The 23,809-nt window shown below is 38.3% G+C and overlaps 1 protein-coding gene across 1 annotated transcript in view; it reads right to left on the bottom strand.

Annotated features, from left to right (window-relative positions):
* The window catches only part of STMN2 (stathmin 2), a 75,841-nt gene that overhangs the window by 11,371 nt on the left and 40,661 nt on the right, over window positions 1-23,809 (bottom strand). Inside the window, exons 3-4 of the mRNA XM_036744068.1 lie at window positions 23,174-23,346; window positions 3,048-3,239 (exon numbers count right to left, since the gene is read on the bottom strand). Coding sequence (XP_036599963.1) covers window positions 3,048-3,239; window positions 23,174-23,346 — 365 coding nt within the window. The remainder of the gene's footprint in view (window positions 1-3,047; window positions 3,240-23,173; window positions 23,347-23,809) is intronic.

The raw sequence follows: 23,809 nt of genomic DNA, 5'->3' as shown, positions 1-23,809 counted from the left end.
GTGTCACCCTGGCTATTATGATCCATATTATTCTTATTAACACTTGCTTTTTATTTTTTCCCTTTTCTGTTAGTCAGCATGGCATAGTGGACAGAGCTCAGGACTTGACTTTTGTTAGGAAGACCTGGAGTTTAATTCTTCCTCTGATATTTATTAGTTGAGAGACTACAGGCAAGTCACTTTACTCTGATGTTTATTTTCCACACCTGCAAAATGGGGATAATAATATCTTTAGTTCTTATTCACGGGATTGTTGTGAGGGGCTCAAATGAGATATTGCAGGAAATGCTCTCTGTGTATAAATGTCAGCTACTGTATTTTTAATTTTTAATTTCAGGAGCATGACGGTAATAAATTCATTCCTATAGAGTGAGGCATTTAGAATAGTTTAAAAAAATTGTCAAATACCAAGAAAAAATATTGTAAATCAGGGGCCCCAAACTCCCTGAAAATGTTCCCCTCTTTCATGAAATATGTATTCAAGGAGGAAAGACGTTTGGAGTGCCAATTAGAAAAAAAATCAATTGAATTTTTATTGTTCAGTCATTTTCAGTCATATCCAACTCTTTGTGACCCCATTTGGGGTTTTCTTGGCAAAGACAGTAGAGTGGTTTGCCATTTCCTTCTCTAGTTCACTTTACAGATAAGGAAACCAAGGCAAACAGGGTGAAGTGACTTGCTCAGGGTTACACAGCTAGAAAGTGTCTGAAGTCAGATTTGAACTCAGGCAGATGAGTCTTCCTGACTCTTGGGTCTGGCACTCTATCTGCTGTGTCACCTAGCATTGACAGGGTATCTGAAAATTCACAAAACAGAAATTTATGAGATAGTGGCCAAAAACTGAGAAAGGAGAAATTTGATCATTCCCAGGTACCCTGGACAAGGAACAAATATCCTGTTAGATGTGGCTGCTGTATGCTGGGCTATGGAATGCTAGGGTGTCTGTAGCTGCTGCTACAGCCCATTTGGGCTAAACCATTAATCCTACCACAAAACTCTGCTACTTCAGATTTATAACAGGAATGGTCATAAGCACTAGCCTAAGTGATGATAATGACATTCTATCACAGGAAAAGTCTTGTTGGCAGATGTCAAGTCTTCGTTACTTTTTATGAAATGTAATTACAGTGCAAGATGAAAATTTACAATGAGCTCACAATGAATTTATTTTCAAGAAGATAAGACCAAGAATGAGATCTAAACTGTAAGCATGGAAATAACTAACACCTGGAATGCTTTTTGTTTTTTAAATCTTGAAAAGAGGTCTTCCCCCTCCTCCACTCCAAGTAGAATCTTTGCTTTTGGCCTCTGGTATAAAAATCATCATGGCTGGCCCATATGTCTCTAGGAGTGCTGTTTCATTTTCCCAAGTGCATTTGTCCAAGGCTCAACTTTGGCCTTTTTCAGAGGAGATCCGCTACCTGATGTGAGATGGTCATGGTGAAGTTGCTTCAGGAAGATCATTAGTGCTTAAGTATTCCTGCCTAAAGGAAGCCACATTAGCTGAGAATATCTTTAGGCCTGTGTTGTGAGAGGAAGCCATAAAACAGCAACAGCTCAGTCTATTACTTAGGTCCACAACCAGGAGTCTATTCCAGAAGGCAGAGTAATGTAGTAATTGGGGGCGATTAAAGAGAATGAATAATGGAAGGAAGTCAGGTAAGGGTGTGGAGGGGTATTGAGGTGGGAAGTAAGTTGGTTTGGAAACATTAGGCTGTGGGCTGGAGTTGCATATAGGAGAATGGGAAAATATTTGCAGTATGCAAGACAAGGCAATTTGCCTGTAGAACCTCGTCACCTTTTGGAAGTACAGATGAAAAATGTAGGCAGAAGAGAATAAATTATTTTGTAAATGAAATGAGAAGGTGCGTGCGTGCATGCGTGCGTGTGTGCGTGCGTGAGTGCGTGCGTGTGTGTGTGTGTGTGTGTGCATGCACACGGTTTTACAAATACTATCATTCCCAACCTGTCACTAATGTAAATACAGTCCTCATTTATTGCAGGATAGCTTGAGAACTCTTGGAATAAAGAAGAGCTCACCCAATTACCATTCCAGTTGAGAACATTTACCTTCTGGCAGGGAACTGAGTATTATACATAAAGTAATCCCCAGTTGCTTTTTTTTGTTGTTGTTGTGGTTGTCATAGTCGTTAAGATCCAGAAAGGGAAATGGAGGATGACTACTCTGTTTCATGCTCCTGTAGCTCTATCAGAATGAGCCTCGAGCTTTCCTGACCTCTCATCCAAAGCTTCCCACCTCTGAACTGATAACAAAATGGAAGGAAAGTGGCTGGCTCAAGGTTGCCTAGCAACCTAGTTGGTGGAGGAAAGACCTCTACTCTCCTGTCTTATTGCTTGGTGGCCTCAGAGCTGTCAGAAAGGAGTGTTCTGCTGAATACTAAATTTCTTCTTCTTTTTTTTAATAACTAGGCATAGGATAGAGATAGGGACTGGACCTGTGATTTTCATGGTATAAGTAATTTCAAGGGAGGAAACTCCCTCTGTCAATGCAGATTGGCACCCTTTCTTTACCTTATTACTTTAGAGAGTTGCCTAGATTACTGAGAGGTTAAACAATTTTTCTCAGTGTTAACAAACCCATGCATGTTAGAGATGGGACTTGAACCCAGGTCTTTTTGGCTTTGGGGACAACTCTTTACCTACTATGCAACATAGCCTCAAATAGGCATGGTAAAGGTAAATTTAAATGCTTTCACCAGCCTAATTTTTACTCTCGTTCTATATGTGTTAATGAATCTCTTCATTTTCCTCTCCCCTATTATCCCCAACTTGATTCAGGGATGGTAATGGTGTGATCTTGTAATTTCTCTATTCCAAGGCTACATAAACATCTCCCAGCAGCAAAAGCATCCAAAGAATTTCCTCAACGAAGACTCATCAAGAAAAACCACAGAAGAGAGAGAGAGTTTATTCTAATTCTTTAGGCCTGCTACCTCATTTGCTTTGGAGCTGAGATTTCTCCCATTGGAGGTTAACAGCTGGAGTTACGAACTTCCTATCTCTCAGAAGAATAATGGCCCACTTACCTTCTCTTGAAGGCGTTCAATAAGAGCAGCTAAATTAGCTTCACGGTTCTCTTTAATCTGTTCCATTTTCAGTATCAGCTTTTCCTCTGCCATTTTGCTGAAGTTGTTGTTCTCTTCCAAAGCCTTCTGAAGGACTTCTCTCTCATGCTCTCGCTTTTCTGCCAATTGTTTCAGCACCTGGGCCTCCTGAGACTGAGAGAGAAAAACACATCCCGCTGACAATCATCCAAATGTGAACCTGTCAGAAGAATGGGCTATTGACTTGGGGTGGAGAGAGCTTTATGAGAAATAATACCCCTCTACTCCTTCATCAATGTTGTTCAGTGAGGTATTGCTCAGAGCTTTTGCTAGCGTACGGTTAACTGGAGAAAGAATGTTTTCAGCTGTGGATTTTTGCTTTGGGCAAGCTATCTTAAAAGAAGCAGCATTTAAACTGTGCTGACTAGGTTTTAGACATTGCTGTCAAGCATTTATACAACATAAAGTGCTTTAATTTATCATTGGATGCCAACATTCCATTTAGGTCAAAGAAGAATGGGTGAGGGCTGGGGAGAGTTCCGGCCTGGTTTCCTGCTGCATTGTTCTTTGGCCAGCTGTAACGCCTTGCTGTGTGGGAGCCTTTTACATCTCACCAATGGGAATAGCTAAGCTGACAGTCTTCTTTTACAACCCCTCCCTTTTTTATGAGCCTAGTGTTCTACTCTGAGCTCAGGATGGTATGATGCCTATTTGAGCACTCATAGGCAAGAGATCTCCTATTGTCTCTCTTGGATCCTCTGAGCCTTGCTGGAGGCTCATTGTCCTGGAGGAGATGAGGGCTTGGAGTAGAATCTCCACCCAGGCTCCCTCTTCCTAGGATTGTGTGGTCCAAGGAAGGTGTCAGTGGGATAAGGTCAATTCAATTCATAATCCATATAGGATCACAGATTTTCATTTGGAAGGGACTTTAGAGGCTCTTACAACCCTTTGACTTTAAAGATGAGGAAACAGGCTCAGAAAGGGAAATGACTTCCCCACGGTCATATAGCTAGTAAATGGCATAGGTCCAGGTCCTCTGATTTCCAGATCCAGCACACTTTCTTCACTTTAATTCCACAAACATTAAACTTACTATATGTGAGGTGTTAGGTTCTGGGGCTACAAACATGAAAAATTACATAATCTTGGGTTCATAGAACTAGGGGTTGAGTTCAGAATTGAAGAATTGTTCAGAATTATTCACCCCCCTTCCTCTTTCCTCTCTGTCTAAATCCCACCCAGCCTCCTTAGGCTATTTAAATCCAACCTCTTCTCCTTTCAGATGACTCCTCAGTATACATGATCTTCCTCTCTGTGGAAAATGTTAAAAAAGGTTAAAAAGTAGAAAGTGATTGGGTTCATAGGAAGCCTGCAACAGAGGCCTGGCAGGATTCCTAGAGAGAGGGATGGCATTCAGCTGGGAAGTACTCTTGATGGAGGTTGCACCTGAAGGAAGAGAAGGTTTTTCATAGGCTGAGATAGGCTTATGGAGGATGGAGCCCATTCTAGGAATGGGCAGCCATTGGGAGAAGGTCTAGGACAAGATCAGAAAACAGCCATTCCACTCAGGGACATACATCAGCTCGTAGCTACACTTATGTTATTTTCTTCACCCAGAACTGTCTCATCTCCACTCTTGTCCCTGCCGATCCCATTCTTTGGAGCCCAGATAAAGTCTCACCTGCCCCTTGAAGTTCTGAGATCAGGTATGAGGAACTAGGTAGTTCAGGGGCTACAGCCCTGGTCTTGGAGTCAGGAAGACCTGGGTTCAAATCCAGCCCCATTTAGCTGGGTGACCCTGGGCAAATTATTTAACCACCATGTGCCTCAGTTTCCTCAAGTGCAAAATGGGAATAATATTAGCACCTAACTCACAGGGTTGTTGTGAGGGTAAAAAATGATATTATATTTATAAAATGTTTAGTATGGTACCTAGCACATAGTAGGTGCTTAAGAAAGAAATAAGTGCTTGTTCCCTTCTCTTTCCCCACTATCATCCCCGCCCCCACCCCTCCCCCACTCTCTGAATGCAATAGGAACTCATCTTCTCCCTCTATGAACTCCTATAACTCCTGTCTGAGCCTCATAGTTTGGTAGTTAATGGAATGGGTTTTCCCATGGTAGATTGTAGAATCAGTCTTCTTGGATTATAGTCACTTCTGATACAGCTATATACCATTTATAGGTGTTAGTCTTGTGTCCCCTACAGGTCAGGGACCACTTCTTAGATACATATCTGTTCACAGTGCTGAGCCTACTCAATGAATACTTGCTGGTTTATTGAAGGAGTGGTCAGGGGACGGAAGAAAGGAGATAACCCCTGGGTTCTATGAGGGTTTTATAATGAGCCTATCATAATGAGATGGCAGAATCAATCAACAAGCATTTATTAAGCACCTACTGTACCAGGCACTGTGCTGGGCACTGGATATAAAGAAAAAAAGCCATAGATCATAATATGTGGACTCTGTAACCACAGATATTTCTTCTAGATGTGGAAGGCAGATATTTCCTTATTGCTTGGGTGTCATCTAGACACATTTGGAAAGGCTGACCTCTCATACAATGAATTCTTTTCCTGCTGGCAAGAAGGAATTAGTAAGCTGTGAAAAGACATAAATTATCCCCAAGGTGTATATTATTCACCCAGAAGGATCTGACTCATTGGTATTTTTTTCCTCATACAATGATCTCAAGATTGTACTATAAAAGGAAATAAGATGTGACAGTGTAAAAATATGTAGGGAGATTCATGGAAATAGATAGCCACATTTTGTCAACAAATTCACTAGATCAAAGTGAGGGAAAAGTCATACACGAATCTGACACCTATCTTTAATATTAGACTGACATCTTGATCTTGAGACTTTAAAAGGAATCCTTATAAATGGCAGTGATAAACAATGCTAGATTTTAATTTAGATACTTTTTGGCCTTTTAAGTTAAGCACTGAGTGTTGTTGAAAGCCCTAATGGAGAACACTCTAATTGGGAGAAAAACAAATCCAGTGACAATTTTTCAGGCTTCTGAGCATTGCTTAAACAGAGCATTTGATACCAAAACACCATTGAAATAGTGGAATCATTTGATACTAAAACACCATCGAAATAGTGAAATCATTTGTGTCAATGCATTCCACTCATATTTTAAGATGAAAACAGTTCACCTTTGGAGAGGGACTAATAGCATATTGAAGGTTAAACTAAATCAAAGATTATACGCGTGGACCTTAGCAGTCATATAGTGAATGCCCTCATGTTAAAATGAAGAAATTGAGGCTCAGAGTGGTAAAGTGATTGGCCCAGAGTCATACTGGCAGCAAGAGTTGGTAGAACAGGATCCAACTTGAAATCTTGCTGCCTCCCTGGTGAAAGCCTCTTCACCTCCCTCCTAGATTCTGTCAATAGCTTGCTGGTTGGTTTTGTCATAAGTCTCTTCACACTCCAGTCAATCCTTCACTTAGCCATCAAAGTGATCTTCCTTTTAAAGCTCAGGTCTGACCATGTCACCTCCCTACTCAGTAAACTCCAATGGGTCACTATCACCTCCAGGATCAAACATAAAATCCTCTATTTGGTGTTCAAAGCTCTTCATAACCTGCTCTCCCCTTCCCCAACCTTTCCAGTATTCTTACACATTACACCTTCCCCACATACTCTTCGATTCAATATACTGGCCTCCTTGCTGTTCCATCAGCAAGATACTCCTGCCAACTTTGTGCATTTCTACAGGCTATCCCCCATGCCTGGGATGCTCTCCCTCTTCCTCTCTACCTTCTGGCTTCCTTCAGGTCCCAGCTAAAATCCCACCTTCTATAGGAAGACTTTCCCGAGTCCCCTTAACACTAATGTCTTTCCTCTGTTGATTATATCCAATTTATCTTGTATATATCTTGTTTGTACATAGTTATTTGTATGTTGTCTCCTCCATTAGACTGTGAGGTCCATGAGAGCAAGGAATGTCTTTTTCCTTTCTTTGTATCTTGAGCACTTGGCACAGTGCCTGGCACATAGCAGGTGCTTAAAATGCTTGTTGATTGACTGGCTGAAAAATACAGAACACTTTCTACTTACCATGCTAAGAAACAAAGGGATCAATCATTGTCACCTGCTACATATACTTTTACTGTCATCATTAGAACATTTTAAGGGCCCATCACTTCCTTACTCTCTTATATCTCATAGAAAAGGCTTTTAAAACTCTTGTACTCAAGAAACAGCTTGGTGTAGTGCAGGGATTATTAACTTGGGATCCAGGAACTTTTGAAAATATTTTGATAACTCTATTTCAACATAATTGGCTTCCTTTGTAATACTACCTTAAAAAATTTTATGCACTTAAAAACATTATTCTGAGAAGGATTCTGTCCATAGGTTTCAGCAGATTGCCAAAGGGCTCCATGATATGGGTGCCATGAAAGGTTAAGAACCACTGGTGTCATGGGACTGGGAGTCAGGAACCTCTGAGTTTGAATCTTCTTCCAGGCACTTACTGCGTGAAACCTTTGTGAGTTACTTCACCTCTCAGTCTCAGTTTACTTCATTGTAAAATGGGGATTATACCAACACCTATCTTATAGGGTTGATGTGAAAATCAAGTGAGATAATATATGCATAGCTCTTCACAAATCCTAAGGTACTATAAAAAGTTAGCTATTATTATTGTAGGAAATGGTATTAATGCTAAACAGTATAACAGATTTTCTAGCTTTTGTCTATCCTTCCTATAAGGAGGACCATTTCTAAATCATCCTAAATAGAAGATGCCCATATGCAATATAAGTTGTTTATATAAATACAGTGGATTGCTATGCATGTCAAAGGCCCTTAATTGGTGGTCCTTCCATCTAAATAAAGAGAATGAATGCTTGTTACTTGGAGATTTTAATTTGAGAGGAAATCTATATTGAAGTTTTATTTTATGTTATTTTTAACTATTATCATTACTACATTTTGAAAAGGCTCAAATAGTAACTTGGGTCAGTGTGTTGAATGTGGTCATTGCTGTGTGGCATGGTACTGAGGCCTCGTTGGAGTCTCACTGTCTCATATGTTGACAGTCTTTGCTCCTTGTCTGCTGAGAGGAGGCAGGGAAGTGAATTCAGAGAGCTCCTAAGGTGGACTGTAGTTTGTTCCCTCTACATTACCTTACTGGGCAAAGAGAGAGCCAGGTAATGGGGCTAAGCTGAAAGGGGGAGTTTCATAGTAAGACAAATACCAGAAAGCAAATGGTCAAGGGGAAAGGCACCTTGATCTCTTACTCCAGAAGGTACAATCTAGTGCTGGGCCATCTCTAATCTGGATAACTGTTTGGAGAAGGCTTGGTTAGTTTCAGAACCAGGATTCAGTGGTCTTCAGGGATTGAATTGGAACCCTTGCTTATTCTTGAGCCAAACCTAAATCCCTGAAGCAGATGCAGAATTACTTTAGATCCTTGAGAGTTCTCTAACTTAAGACCTTGGCTAGACTTCCAATTATGCTTTTAATGAACCAGCCAATTACTCCATCTAGAAATCCAGGGTGTTAGTTTTGGGAGTGGGGAAGAAAAAACAGGGGAATAGGAGGTCAAAGGGACAGGGTATCATTTATCCTGCTGTTTGCTACTGCACTCTCTACATAACATTTTTTGGGTGGGAAGAGGTCATGTTCAGACTCCCTTTGGCAGAATGGTGAAATCTATGGACTCTATTATTGTTTTTATGAACATCAAATAAAATACAAGAGAATTACAAGGGAAACCATTTATATTGAAATACTATGAGCAATATATAAGTACATATATATCTATGTATGTATATGTATCCATGTATGTATGTGTACATGCATGTGTATATGTATGTGCATGTGCATGCGCATGTATATGTGTATGTGTGTATGTATATGTATATGTATATGTATATGTATATGTATATGTATATGTATATGTATATGTATATGTATATATCCAAGTGCATGAGACCACAACTGTTTGACTTGGAACTTTGACACTTAAAACTATTCTGATTTTTCTAATTTTTCAATGTTAATACTAAAATTAATTTAATTTAATTTTTATATTTGTGATGATAATTTTCCCATTCAAACAAGTCAGATAGTGAGAAAAGTACACTGGGAAATGAGCATGAGAAGAAAAATGGGTAGGAATTTAAAAAGGCAGGTTGGTGGCAGGACGTATTTTCAGATTTCTAGCCTTGTGGGGCCAAATTGAATCTTTGAGAATGAATGTGCAGCTCCCACTATGTTCAATGGGGATTTTATGCACTGGCCAGAGTGCAGAAGTTGGCTCTGTTAATGGGGTTGGTACTTTTAGAGTCATTCAGAGCTTAATCAGATTATGTCCCCCTAGGCTCCAAGTTTTTCTGGACAATATTTATTTAGCTCTAAGGTAGTGAAGAATGTGGCTGTAAGCGTGTTCTCACTTGCCAACAACAAAGGCCAGGAAAAGTAGGTCAGGTCGCCCTCCCAGGCACTGTTTATGTCTCTGGATTACTCATATTACCTCTCTTACATATCAGAAAGAATCTGTATCCACCTTTGTGTTCACTGCCTAATGCATGCTGGGACTCCATTATCTGCACTGAAGTGTAGAATGGCAGGTGTTTTAAGTGGGGGGGGGGAACCTCCAGCCTCTCTCAATATTATGATACCTTATTAGGAGTTTTGTTCATTAGGCCTTTACTCCTAAACCAGGGGCTCTTAAACTTTTTTTTTTCTATCGTGGTCCTGTCTGATGAAGGTCACGAAGCCCTTTTCAGAGTAACATTTTCAAATGCATAAAATGAAATCAAAAGATTATAAAGGAAACCAATTACATTGAAATACAATTATTGCAAATATTCAGAAAACAAATTCATGGACTGATGTTAAAAACCCCTGTCCTACATGAAGATTCTTAGACTCTATCCATATTCTGGTATTTTTCACCAATCTTGAGTACCTCCTCAATAACTCCGTAGGGAGAGAAAGTCATCATCATCTTAGAACTTTCATCGTTCCAACAGCAGCCCCGGGGTTGGGCAGTCTCATCTATTATTTTCTGGTGTTAGTTGCTAGGGGAGAATTTGTCTCTGTTATCCTCTGAATTCAGCCCTCCAGCCTCTGTCTCATGGGGAAATTGTTTTAAATTTTGGTACCTCTGTTACCTTTAAATGTGGAGCTGAAACAAGACATGATTAAACACGAGGATTGTAGAATCAAAATTCATTTTACCTAGAGGAGCATCCATTTTAGGGGAGGCAAAATGCTCTAGCTTAAAGCTCTGAGCTAAGCATCTGAAGGCCTATTTGCAAAAGGGAAATACTTGATGATTTAGAACTAATTCAGAGACAGAATTTGCTGAGGGTTGTTAAAATGAGCTCGTTCAGAGAAAAATTCTTCAACCTTGGAGAGTATCAGGATGGCATCGATCTAAGACGGAAGGTCAGCAGGATGGAATAATAGGGCAAGATAATGGCTCACTGATGTAATGCCAATGTCAGGAGGATAATATTTATAGAAAATAAATGTTAACTGTGACATTTTGGAAGACAAAGATCCTCTTTACACTTTCTCTTAAAGAAAGAGATGTGACTTATTGTAGAATGTTTTATCTTTACATAAATCTCACACTGGACTCCATATTATAGATATAATTTCTTCTCTAGGGTATATGGGGAAGAAAATCAAGAGACACAGAGAAGAGTTATTGTACATTTTAGTAGCACTTCATATATGTTCCAAAATCGCTTACTGTCATTAGTTATAGTACTGGTTATAAGAGTTTAATTACCGCAAAAATAAAATGGAAAATAAATTTGAGTTAAGTGGTATCTAAAACTCGATTACACTCTACATATACATGAGTTAGAAGGAATATGAAGGTCTATGTTTTAGCTATTTCCAGTTTGCTTTTCTTTTTTCAACTGAATTTATCTTCTATCATTTCATTTTCTTGTCTAATCTCTATCATTTATGGATATATTACTCGCTATGAAGCATTAGACCCAAAAGTAAGTCTCCCTGTGACTTATTTGCACATTTTAGTTAGTGAGTTAGGCGACTCAAAACATAATTAATGATTTAATTTTTAACAATAAAAAGTGCTGTTAAGCCAATTACACTAAAAAAAGGCTCATCTAATTTAATCCAACAGTGCCTTGTTAAGAAATGTCAATGAGATTTAGTTATAGAAGAGAAACTTTGCTATATGAATTCTATGGAGAAGAGCCAAATGTATTTTAAAATTTATAGTTATTTCAAAGACCTTTGGAATGACCTCTTCAGAAAGAGCAAACAAAAAGTTGATTGTGCCAAAAGGCTAAGAGAGAATCACTGTATTGCTCTCTTATTATGTAACTATGCAAATCAGGATTCTATGATCCCACAGTTCATGTGACATCCTCCCTACAAAGTGAAAGACTTTCTGAATGTTTAACTCAGAGTGATCCTAGGTAATGTATTACTACCTCCAAGCTCCTTCTTATATACATATGTCTATACACACACCCATCTACCTATCTGTCTATAGCTGTTTGTCTATCTCTATCTACCTCTCTTTCTCTCTCTATCTATATCTGTCTGTCTGTCTATCTCTATCTGTTTCTATTTGTCTGTCTATATCTATCTATCTATACCTATTTGTCTGTCTATACCTGTATCTATCTATATCTATCTGTCTATCTCTATCTATTTGTCTGTCTATCTCTATCTATCTATATTTATTTGTCTATCTGTCTGCCTGTCTGTCTGTATCTATCTATCTGTCTGTCTATCTACCTATTTATATTTGTCTGCCTGTCTCTCTATCTATATCTGTCTGTCTATATCTATCTATCTATATTTATTTGTCTATCTGTCTGCCTGTCTGTCTGTATCTATCTATCTGTCTGTCTATCTACCTATTTATATTTGTCTGCCTGTCTCTCTATCTATATCTGTCTGTCTATATCTATCTATCTATATCTATTTGTCTGTCTATATGTATCTATATATATCTGTCTGCCTATCTCTATATGTATTTGTCTGTCTATATCTATCTATATCTATCTGTCTGCCTATCTCTATATGTATTTGTCTGTCTATATCTATCTATATCTATTTGCCTGTCTATATCTATATCTATTTGTCTATCTCTATCTATCTATCTATCTATCTATCTATCTATCTATCTATCTATATCTGTCTATCTGCCTGCCTGTCTGTATCTATCTATCTATCTATCTATCTATCTATCTATCTATCTATCTGTCTATCTACCTATCTAATTTGTCTGCCTGTCTCTCTCTCTATCTATATCTGTTTGTCTCTCTATATCTACCTATATCTATTTGTCTGCCTGTCTGTCTGTATCTATCTGTCTATCTATCTATCCATCTATCTGTCTATCTACCTATCCATCTATATTTGTATGCCTCTCTCTCTATCTGTCTGTCTATATCTATCTATATCTATTTGTCTGTCTGTCTATATCTATCTATCTATATATCTGTCTGCCTATCTCTATCTATATGTATTTGTCTGTCTATATCTATCTATATCTATTTGTCTGTCTATCTCTATCTTTACCTATCTATCTATATCTATTTGTCTGTATATTTCTATCTATCTATCTATCTATCTATCTCTATTTGTCTGTCTATATCTATCTATCTGGAAGTTTAATGGAAAGAGTACTGGACATAGGAGTGAGGAGATTTGGATTAAGGTCACTTGCACCTCAGTTTTCCCATATGTAAAATGGAGATAAATAATGCCTTCTCTGTCTGCCTTAAAGAATTGTCATGAGGCTGTGTCAAAAAAGGCCCATTTTATAGTGCTGTGCAACAATAAAGCTACAGATCAGTAAGGGTCATTTATTTATTGAGGATCATTTATTTATTATATTTAGATTATGATTATTATTTGAAAGGGCACATGGTATGAAAAGAGAATTTGTCAGGAATAGTGATTAAGGGCTAAATTTAATTATATGTGTTTATATGGATATGCACACAACTATACATGTATATGTATATATGTATATACATATATATGTGTGTATATGTGTATATACATATATTTTAAAATAACCAAGAATAAACCTCTTTTTCCAGGTAAAAAAGTTAGAGGTGATAGCTGAATAGTCTGGGTTGGGTTCTCTTTTAGGGCATGATAGTTTGGATATCATTAAATCCTTAAGTTTACATATTTTAAAATATATTTATTACCTTTTAAAAAAAGATCCATTTATAGCCACTTGTATTTGGGCTAGTAGGCATAACTCTTTTGTCTTATTTCCTAGCAAATTACATTTTAAGGACTGCCCCCCCCAAATTATGAAACTTGAAAAGAGAAGCATTTTTACATTTTCCTTTTTTAGAATTTTATCTAAAAAATGAAATTAATCTGGTCCTATGTGGTCAGCTACAGGGTGGGGACTGTGATTTGGAGATCTGGGCTGCAGATACCTCATTTCTTGATTCAGAAACAACAGGTGCCTCATGGAAGGGACCGTTTGTTTTCTTAAACAAGGGCAGGGACTGGGGAGAGACAAAGACTTGTCAACCTTCATAACAACTTCCCCCTAACATTTATTTTTGGTCCAGTCAATCAGTGGAGCAGCATTAATTCCAGCCCCAAATGTGCCCAGAGCAGTATGTTCCTACCTAGCAGCCAGATGGCCAGTGCTGAGATGCTGTTGGCAGATGGAGAAGAGAGCTACCCAGAACCAGCAGGTGCAGAGCACCAAGGTAAATTCAAGTCCATGCTGTGATGCATCACTGGAAGCCCTTCATCAACTACAAAAAAGTCCCTGGTTCATAGTCAAGGTGGCACTTTTGTGTTCTGAGCCTGGTCCCTGGCTTGTAACGGATGTATTCTCCTCACACATGTGGCAATTCTAATTTTTTTCCTGGCACACAGAAAGGTAAATCATCCAAAGCTGATGCTGTGATCTTTTCTATTTAAAACTAGGATGGTTGTGAAACTGTAACTCTCATTTAGTGCAATTGCAGAAGATATGCCCATTTGGAAACTTTTACTGACCATGGCTTTGTTTCAAGATAGGAAACTGAACCTGAAATCAAGCTTATGGATTAGCCTGAAAGCGTAAAATTGGCCCTAATTTGGTAAAAATCAGTTGGTTAATGAGAAAGTAAATCATGGGAAAATAGGTACCAACAAATACAAAATCCTGAATGTTGATTCAAATGAGAGATTTTTTTCCCTACTCATTTAGGGCTGACTCCTTCATTTTCCTGCCTCTCTTCCTTAAAATATGTCTATATGTATGTTTCTTCTTTCATTCTTCCTTGATTCAGAAGAGATGCCTCTTCTTTCCAACGTTAAACTTTCATTTTGTCTTTTTCCCCTCACTGTCTCATATGTTTTCTAATTCCCATACCTTCCATCTTTCCTGCAACTTGGCTCCCTTAACCATCTCCTTTGTCTCTAATTCATCTGTTTGTCTACTTAACAAATATTTATTCAGTGCCTATTGTCCCTAAGATGAGTTCCAGGCCTTGCATAAAAGCCTTGCCCACAGTTGGTGCTTAATAAATGTTCATTTAAAAAGATGCTTTGCTGGGTCATTTGGGGGTATACCAATACATTAAGACAAACCCCCCTGCCCTTAGCAAGTTCAATCTGTTAATCTTTATTCCTTAATAGTGATGTACAGATATGTATATCCTATTTTGGAAAGAACTGCCCAAATGTCGTCAAATGACTTTGCTGTCAATTGAAGGTGATGCTACCGATCACCTTCCTTTTACTACTAACTTCTCTAAGGAGTGATCTGTAGCCTCTGCTTCCATTTCCTTATCACTTCTTGATCCTATATAATCTTGTTTCTGCCACTACTACTCTATGGAAACTATTCTCTTGAAGAGCTTTAATTCAATCTATCATTTATGGTTCATAGATGTGGAGTGGGAAGGGATTTCAGAGTTCATTTGGTCTGATCCCTCATTTCCCAGAAGCTAAATAATTTGCCCCATGTCACACAGGCAGTAAGAATCAGAGGTAGTATTTGAACACATTTTCTGTTTCCAAAACCAGTGCTTAGGCCACTGTACTATTTATTAAACATCTATTATGTACAAGGCACTACAGATACAAAAGATCTTGTCTCTTTCCTCAGCAACTTGACAATGTATTGGAGTACATAGGGTGCATACAAGAATAAGTACAAAAAGGTACAACATGGTAAGAACAAAGGAAAGAGTTAGATGAAATGCTTGGTGGGAAATGAATGATGAAGTGATCAGTTAGTAGCCAGACCCAAAAAGTAGCTTCATTAATGTTAATGTGGAAATAGGTTTCCAGTGGAGTGCCAGGGATCTGTCCTTGGTCCTATGCTTTTAAAAATGTTTATCAATAACTTGGATAAAGGCACTGATGGCATGCTTATCAAATCTGAACATGGCACAAAAAGTAGAGAGGAAGAGCTAGCAAAGAGTTAGGATCCTAAAAGATCTTGACAAGCTAGAACACTGGGCTGAATTTAATAAGGTGAAATTTAATAGGGACAAATGTAAAATCTCACAGTTGGGTTCAATAAATCAATCTCTCAAGTACATTATGGAGAGCATCATTAGATAGTAATTCCCCTAAAATGTGGATTTTAAACTATAAGCTCCATATGAGTCAACAGTATAATATAGTAGCCAAAAAAACCCCAAAACAAAAAATTCAAGTAAAATGATCTTAGGCTGCATTAAGAGAATTATAATACCTAGTACATGGTAGGTTATAGTCCTACTGTTCTCTACCCACCTTATACCACAACTAGATAATCTTTTCCATCTTACCAGCTAAACTTACATTATTATTTAATAAACAGACACTTCTTTTTCCTGATCCTAATTCTGCATCTTGAGATTAAGAGGCTATAGGCAAGAAGGAGAGCACATGATAAGATTGGGGACAACTGGTTGTCCAGTTTTGCTGACTCACAGGGTGAAGCAAAGCTGACCAGTGACTTCCCATTCATCTAATTAAAAGGTCTTTTCTCAGTTCTCATTCTAAAATAAAATGCTAGTGCTGGAAAGAGTATTAAAGATCAGCTAATACCCACCATTTCATAGAAATTGAAAATGGGTCTCAGAGACATTGTGACTTCACTAAAGAAACACAGTTAGCATCAGAGTTGGGACTGGAACCAAGGTTTCTCACATCCTAATCTGGTGCTAATTTATGCTAGTTATGCAGACCTGCCTCCTCCTTAATCCCTGCAGCATTTGATACTGCTCACCACTCTCCTCTTGGGATTCTCCTTCACTGATCTTTAGGACATTCAACCATCTTCTCCTTTGACACATTCTTCTTGGTCTCTTTTGATGCCTCCTATTCATCATTCCCTCAATGGAGGTGTGCCCTAGAGCTCCATTCTTAATCCTCTGCTCTTCTCTTTTGCTGCTTTCTTCTTCATCCCTTCTCATGGTGTTAGCTATTCTCTTTGTGTGGAGGGGGCACTCTCTTTAGCCCTGTCCTTTCTCCTGAATACTAATATTACATCTTTTGCTACTTGTTTGGAATTTCTTCTTAAGAGAAAAATAGAATCAGAAAGGATATCAGGGTTCTTAAATTCATAGAATGTGACAGCTGGAAGAGCCCTTAGGGGTCATCAAGTCCAGACTGTTCCTGGACAGTAATCCTCTCTATAACATCCCTAACAATTGGTCATACAACTTCTTTTTGTAAACCTCCACTGATGGGGAACTCAATTCCTTCTGGGTAGCCTATCCCATTTTGGAGCTACTCAAATTATTAGGAAGATTTCTCAATATTGAGCCAAACTTTGGCTCTTTCACATTCTGTCCCTTAAATGTTTCAACATAAGTGCTTTGCAAACCTTTAAGTATTTTATAAAAGATAATATGATATAATAATATATTAATTAAAATTAAAAATATAAAATATTATAATATAGAAATATTTATATTTATATATACATATACTACATAAATAATATAAAATAAAACAAAATAATAATGTTAATAAAATAATAATATAATAATGTAAATAATAAATGATGATGTTTAAAACTTACCCTATTGTTTTTCCTTCCAAACTAGCATGTTCACTTTCCTATGATATTTGATAATGGTACTCTCATAGTGTCATATAATATCTGCTCAGTTATCAAGTTGTATATATTCTTCCTTTGCGATGTCTCTTACAGCAATGCCTTCCCTTTTTTTTCTACCACTGTCCTAGTTCAGGCCTTTTCACTTCATACATTGACTGTTGCAAAGGCCTCTTACTGGCCTTTCTCTAGTATCTATCCTCTTCAACTTACTCCAAATCCCATTCACTCCTACACATTCTCACCAGGTGAGATGTCATGAAAATAGAACCTTTTACATCCTCGCAAAACAAAATAAAACAGAATAGTAACCCTTCAGACATACTACCTATGGTTTACAAGTTAAAATCCGAACTCCTTAGCCTCATATTCAGGGCTCTGCACACCTTGGCTTCAAACTGTCTTTCCATTCTCATCTACCGTCACTCCCTACACAAGCCTTTTGCTTCAGGTGTCTTCAGGTCCCCAGAATGTGTCTCGTCTCTGTACCTCTGCCGGTCCCCTAGCTTAGACTGTCTTCCCGCCTGGTTTGTTTCTGTAGATCCTACCCTTCCTGTAGGACCTACCTCCTCTCAGAAGCCTAAGCTATCCACAATAGGTCATAGCTACCCCTTCTATGAAGTCCCCAGAGCCTACTTATAGTCTCTAATTTTGATCTAGAATTAATATATTGCCTCATATTAGGTTTAATTAAGTTTTTATGTGGGCAAATCTTTGCTCTTTGGCTAGAATATAGCTCCTTGTGGGCACTGTCTGTAGATGTTACTTTCTCACAGTGACTGGCAAAGTGCCTCGCACAAAGTAGGTGCTAGAGATTTTTTTGGTCACTTAGGTAAACTATCAATTCGATTTCATTGTCACTGATTTCTATATGCAGTATTCTACTTCAGCATATATCTATTTTTGGAATTTAATTTTACTTCCATCTAGAATATTTGCCATCCATGAAATTAGTGTTATAAGCAAATGGTCTCAGAATTGTGGAGATTGCCTGTTTTATGTCAGGGATCCTGTTTGGTTTAGAAAATAAACGAGCATATTTAGAGGACCAAGAGAAGTTTCCTCTCTTCCTTTTGCTTTTAGGAATACCTGGATTAGAGAGAAATCTCTGAGCGGAGGAATGTCCTCTGGCTAGACTCTGGTTTAACTGAACTGGTTCAGACTCTCATTTCAGGGGGCAATACATAGGATCCTGGGTGGGAACAAACAAGAAGGGCTAATCCTGCTGAAACCTAGGAAGGTTTAAGACTTGCAAGTCCTGGTAGTTTTTGACCAAGGTCGAAAGAGGGTGAAGAGGTATTCTAGTGCCCCCTAGGGGATGCTGGTTTACCAGCTCCCTATACATAAGATTTTGGGTGTCTGTGGTAATGACTCTCATAGACTCACAGAACAAGTAGTCATACAGTCTCCCCTTTAAGACTTGGAATAATGGGGAACTCACTACTTCATGTCCAGCCCATCGCACCTTTGGATGGCTTTAGATGCTAGGAGGTTTTTCCTTATATCAAGCTATTCTTTACATCACTGCAATTTCTACCTACCCTTGAATATTCTGCTATCAGAGATTATTTAGTCCAACCCTGTCATTTTATAGATGAGGAAATTAAGGCTCAGAGAGTAGGAATGATTTGATTTCTCCCAAAATCCATTGCTTCACTTCTTCTACCCCCTTCTTTGCAGAGATATGACTATGGGTGTAGAAGACTACATACTGTCAGACTTTTTTGCTATGTTGTTTAGTTTTGCAGAGTTCAATTTTCCCCATTTTTTATTCTATTACAAAGGATGGCTTTCTGGGAGAGGAAGGAAGAGAAATACATTAGGAAATGTAGGTGGTGAAAAAACAAAAGAGATCAATAAAATCTATTTAAAAAACCCACAACATGGTACCTACCTTTCTAGCACCCAAGGGCATGATTGGCCTGTTCTGTCAATAAGGTAATGTGGCTTTTCAGAAGTTTGTGTACCCTTTTTGTGGAGTCAAGAAACTCTCCCTAACCTTTCCTCTTGAGATTCAGTCTCCTTTCTCAACTACTTTTTGGATATTTCCACTTGGTTAACCTGCCACACAGACATCATGTGTAAAGTCATCAACTATCTTCTTCCAAATCTATTCTCCCTTTTCCACCAATGACATATCCACTCTGCACAGGCTGGATCCCTTCTCAATCACACGTACAATCAGCCACCAAATTATATCAGTCCCTCCTTGCATTGTAATTCTTCCATCTGCTTCTCCCTTTCTATTCCACAGGTTTTCAGGGCTGGAAGAGACTTTTGAGATAATTCAACGCTTTCATTTTACAGTTGGAATGTTGTGGTCCAGATCAATAAAGTTACTTGCTCCAGAACACGCTGTGGGGAAGTAGGAGATCCTGCATTCTTATCCAGGATGCCAAAACTACGGTTTCTTTGCATTGCATTGTGCTGCCCACCCTAAGTCTTGTTTTCCATCATCTCTCAGCTATTTAAATAGCCTTTTTATTGGTCTCCCCACCTCTAATCTCTGCCCCTTTTGTTCTACCTTATTTGCCACTGACAAATTAAGTTCTGAAAACATTTACTTTATGTTTGTCACCTGTTTTTCTTTACTGGAAAGACAGAACTTTAAAGGTTCTTTATCATCTTCAACAAAAAAGTCCAAACTTCCCAGTCTATCTTTCAAATGCCTCTACCTCTTTATTAATTTCCCACTATTTATTTTTCACAAACATACCCTGTCCTTTCCTCTCCCCCTTCCTTCAAACTAGTGTATCAATTATTCCTTAAACACATTATGAATTCCCTCTTTCTATGTCTGTGGAATAAATGCTCCAAGTCATTTAACCTCTCTCAGCCTCAGTTTCTTCATCTGTAAAATGAGAGTTAAAATAGCTCCTACCTCCCGGAGTCAATATTTTTCAAGTAATCTGCAAAACTTAAGGTGCTATATAAGCATTTATTATCATTGTTTTTACTTTCTTTTAGATTGAACTCAGGATCTTATTGGTAAAGGGAACTTTGAGTAGTAAGAAAACACTCTCTATTGATGCCAACCTGCAATTGCTCTGCATTTGCTAATCTTAGCGAGCTAGGATGTATTGAGAGAGAGAGACTCAGTGACTTGCCCAGGGTCACTCAGCCAATATACAATAGAGGCTGGGCTTGTACCCTGATCAATCTGACTCTTGGGCCAGTTTTCTGCCAAGAAGTCTCTGCCTCTTCATAGCATTGCTTTTAAAGTAATGGGATTAATGCAGAACGCCAATCTGAGTAACTCAAGCTTAAAGGCCCCTCTTTCCTCAATAGCACTAAAAATAACCTGAAATACTGAATAACTCACATAATTTGCCTTAACTATCTGCTTCAGTTCTTCTGTGTGGAGAAAACCACAATATTATCCAATTGAATGGAGCTGAGAGGGCAGAGGAAGCAGCTACAAAATGAACGTATATGGACCCTAAATCTGAATTCTAACTTCTATGGAAAGGAGGAAGAACACAGCTTTTCCAAAGCAGAAGTCCAGCTCTATAGTCTCTTTAATGAGAATTTAATACTTTTCCCCCTGAAGAACACTAATCTAATTAACACAGTGTAATCTAAGAGTGAAAAATCAATTAATGATTTTTAAAAGGATAGCACTTCCTATTCATTAGTTGGACTTTCTGCTAATTAAAACTGTGCCATGAGGACATAATCTATACTGACTTTTTCCTAATAAATGTTTCAGACAGGTAGGAGAAAAGTGAAATGGACATAAAGATTTTATAGGATTCTAAAATGAGTTATCTGTGGGCAACATCATTCCGGATGATTAGGTATTTTTAGCCAAATTGTAAATTTCTAGTCCAATTAAATTGTTCATATTGATACGACTGCAGGAGTGAAGAGGACGTGACAGGACCCATAATTTATCCACTTAGAACCAGCCGCAAGAGGGCTTTGTTACAAGAGTATCCAAATCATTTTACTCTGACTTTATTGACTTGGTGCTTTTCTTTTTTCTTATTTTTGTGCCTTCTAGAAGTCAAATGAAACATTTTGGGTGGAGGCAACAGAAACAATATGAACTGTAGGTTCAGGATAGTGCACATTAAAAGAGATAAGAAAGTGGTTTGTATCTTTAAAGCACCAACCATGCAAGTAAAGTATTTGGAGGACTAGTGAAAGGCAGTGGAAAGTTTGTGTACCTCTTACTCGTGCTGCCTGTAAACCATGTGACCTTGGGACTGAATTTCTTAATCTGTAAAATGGAAGTAATATGTACCTGGGAGTGGCTAAGAAGCTCAAATGAGATAGTATATGTAAAGTGATATGTAACTACTAAGTGTGATAAACTACTACTATGACTTCTTATATTTCAGGTCTGTTCCTGGTTTCCTATCTTAAGTCACTGTCTACCTGTGCTTCGCATTACTTACTTATAGATGCCAATGGGCACCAAAAGTAATTTTCTGTAATACTAGGAAAAAAAAAGGTCAAGGGTAGCAGTACATGATAGTTTAAGCGAGCAGTTCTCAAAGTGTGGCCTGGGGACACAAAGAAATCCCTGTGACCCTTTTCTGAGGTTCTGAAAAGTCAAAACTATCTTTATAATAATACTAAGACATTTTAATTTCTAATGTAGTAAATATTGATAGATTTAATGCATGTAGTTTAAAGGGGTCTTGAGACCAGAAAGTTTGAGAGCTGCTGGTTTAGGGGTCAGCAAAACTTTAATCAATCTGAATTCACAATGAACTTGAATCTATGATGTACCCTCTACCTTTAGGAGGAAGGTAGAAAAGACAACAAAGCAAACATAAATTAATTGAACAAAAGGAATTGCCATGGAGTTTCCTTGGTTTAGTGTAGATTCAGCCCAATCATCTGCATTAGCACCCCAAAGACATCATTGGTCTTAGAATTGTGAACTTGGAGCCAGTATGAGAACCTCAGTCTCCAGTGATGGATGAAATGTTACGGAAGAGTATAATTAATGAGGTAGACAATTTTTTAGAAAGATTTTCAACAACAGGAGTTGAATCAAGAAGAATTTGCTGGTTAAGTAATCTCAAATAGGCAGAAAACCCTAGTCTCTGGACCTTCCATTTAATTTTGGCTTTAGTGTATTGTTTTGTATTGTATTTATTTATAGGTGAACATTTGTATTTGGCTTGTGTCCTTTAAGCAAAAGCAGAGCAGGGACTGTGCTTCTTGTTCTTTTTAAAGCTATTTATTAGTGCTTAACTCAGAGCTGAGCACACAGTAGGTGCTTAATAAATGCTACAGTTAATCTTACCAGTAGAAATAAGTGGCTAAAGATAAGGTTATTTAAACTCTCTGGTACATGGATTCCTCATTTATAAAATGAAGCACTTGGATGAGATAATGTCTAAGGACACTTTCAACTCTAAATATATGAGACTGTAGGATCCTATGATGTGTGCATAGATCATCAGTGTTCTAACTAGCATGAGGTCATCAGATTATTGCCCCAGGGCAGAGAATTTATATGGTACCAAACAGCGGGATCTTGTGGACCATTTCCCCCAACCTGCCAATTCCTCCCTGTTTCCAGTAACAGGCCAATGGCTACATCCTGTTGACTCCTCCTTTCTGTACCCTGCCTCCCCTCCCCCGAACCAGAGTAGCCTTCGGTAACAGAAAACTCATGATGACCCTGTGTCCTGCGGTTCCCCCTGCCTGTTCCCCTCCCTACTCCCATCCTCTGATTGTCCCAGGTATAGTAACTGACAGTTACAATTGTAAAAAATACCTTCATGTTGTCAAGAATCACCATGGAGATAGGGGTTTCAAGACTGTGCAACAGCCATAGGTCAAGCGGCTTTGAATTCTATAATTTAGGGGAAAAACTACTCACAAAGGAATGAAATGATACTTTTTATAGTGAGAAAAATTGCCAATTAAGATCCAGGGCTCACCAGCCCAGGGCACTGCCATTTACGTTGAGAAAAATTGGGCCCTTGAGAAAATTAGCTGAAGATCTCCATAAGGAATTGCAGTAGGAGCCTGTGAAACGTGTGGAGGAAAATAATGTGCGTTTAAAAGGGAACCTAAAAAGGAAGAGGATTATTAAAAGCTACCTTTCTTCTTTCCTCTGCAGCTTCCAGCTTCTTCTGGATCTCCTCCAGAGACACATCTTTCTTCTTTGGAGATGCTAAAGTCCGTGGAGCTTCTGACACTGGAGATGGTGGCTTTAGGATCAGCTCAAAGGCCTGGCCAGAGGCCCGTTTGTTAATCTGCTTCACTTCCATATCTGAGAAACCAAGGGCAGAAAATTCTGAGTATGTGCAGCAGGAACGAGAGGATAATTTTGATGATTATGATGACAATAATAATAACTCACATTTATTTAGCACTTTAAAGTTTATACTTTATAAATGTTCTGATCTACAATGGGCAAACGGAGACATTTGAAACTGAGTTGGAACAGAAGGGACCCTGAGATTTTCTGCGCGATGCTGTAGAAATATAAATTCACACTTGGCATAATTATAAATGCATTTGAGCAAGATAAATATTTATAGTTTTTGAGAAAGATGACAGGATTTCAGGGGAGTAGGGTGGCAGGAGGCCTACTCAGAAGAAAGCCCTGTCCTCACTTCACAGTTAATTTTATTTGCCTCTGGAATAAATATGAGCCACTTCATGAAGATGAAGTAGTGCAAATTTGCTCTTTGGGTAATTGTCATGACTGGAGACATCTTAAGGCCACCTTT

The sequence above is a fragment of the Trichosurus vulpecula genome, chromosome 1 (assembly GCF_011100635.1).
Source record: "Trichosurus vulpecula isolate mTriVul1 chromosome 1, mTriVul1.pri, whole genome shotgun sequence".
Lineage (NCBI taxonomy): Eukaryota > Metazoa > Chordata > Mammalia > Diprotodontia > Phalangeridae > Trichosurus > Trichosurus vulpecula.
Note: the sequence above shows the minus strand (reverse complement) of the source record. Positions and strands in the feature narration are given on the sequence as shown.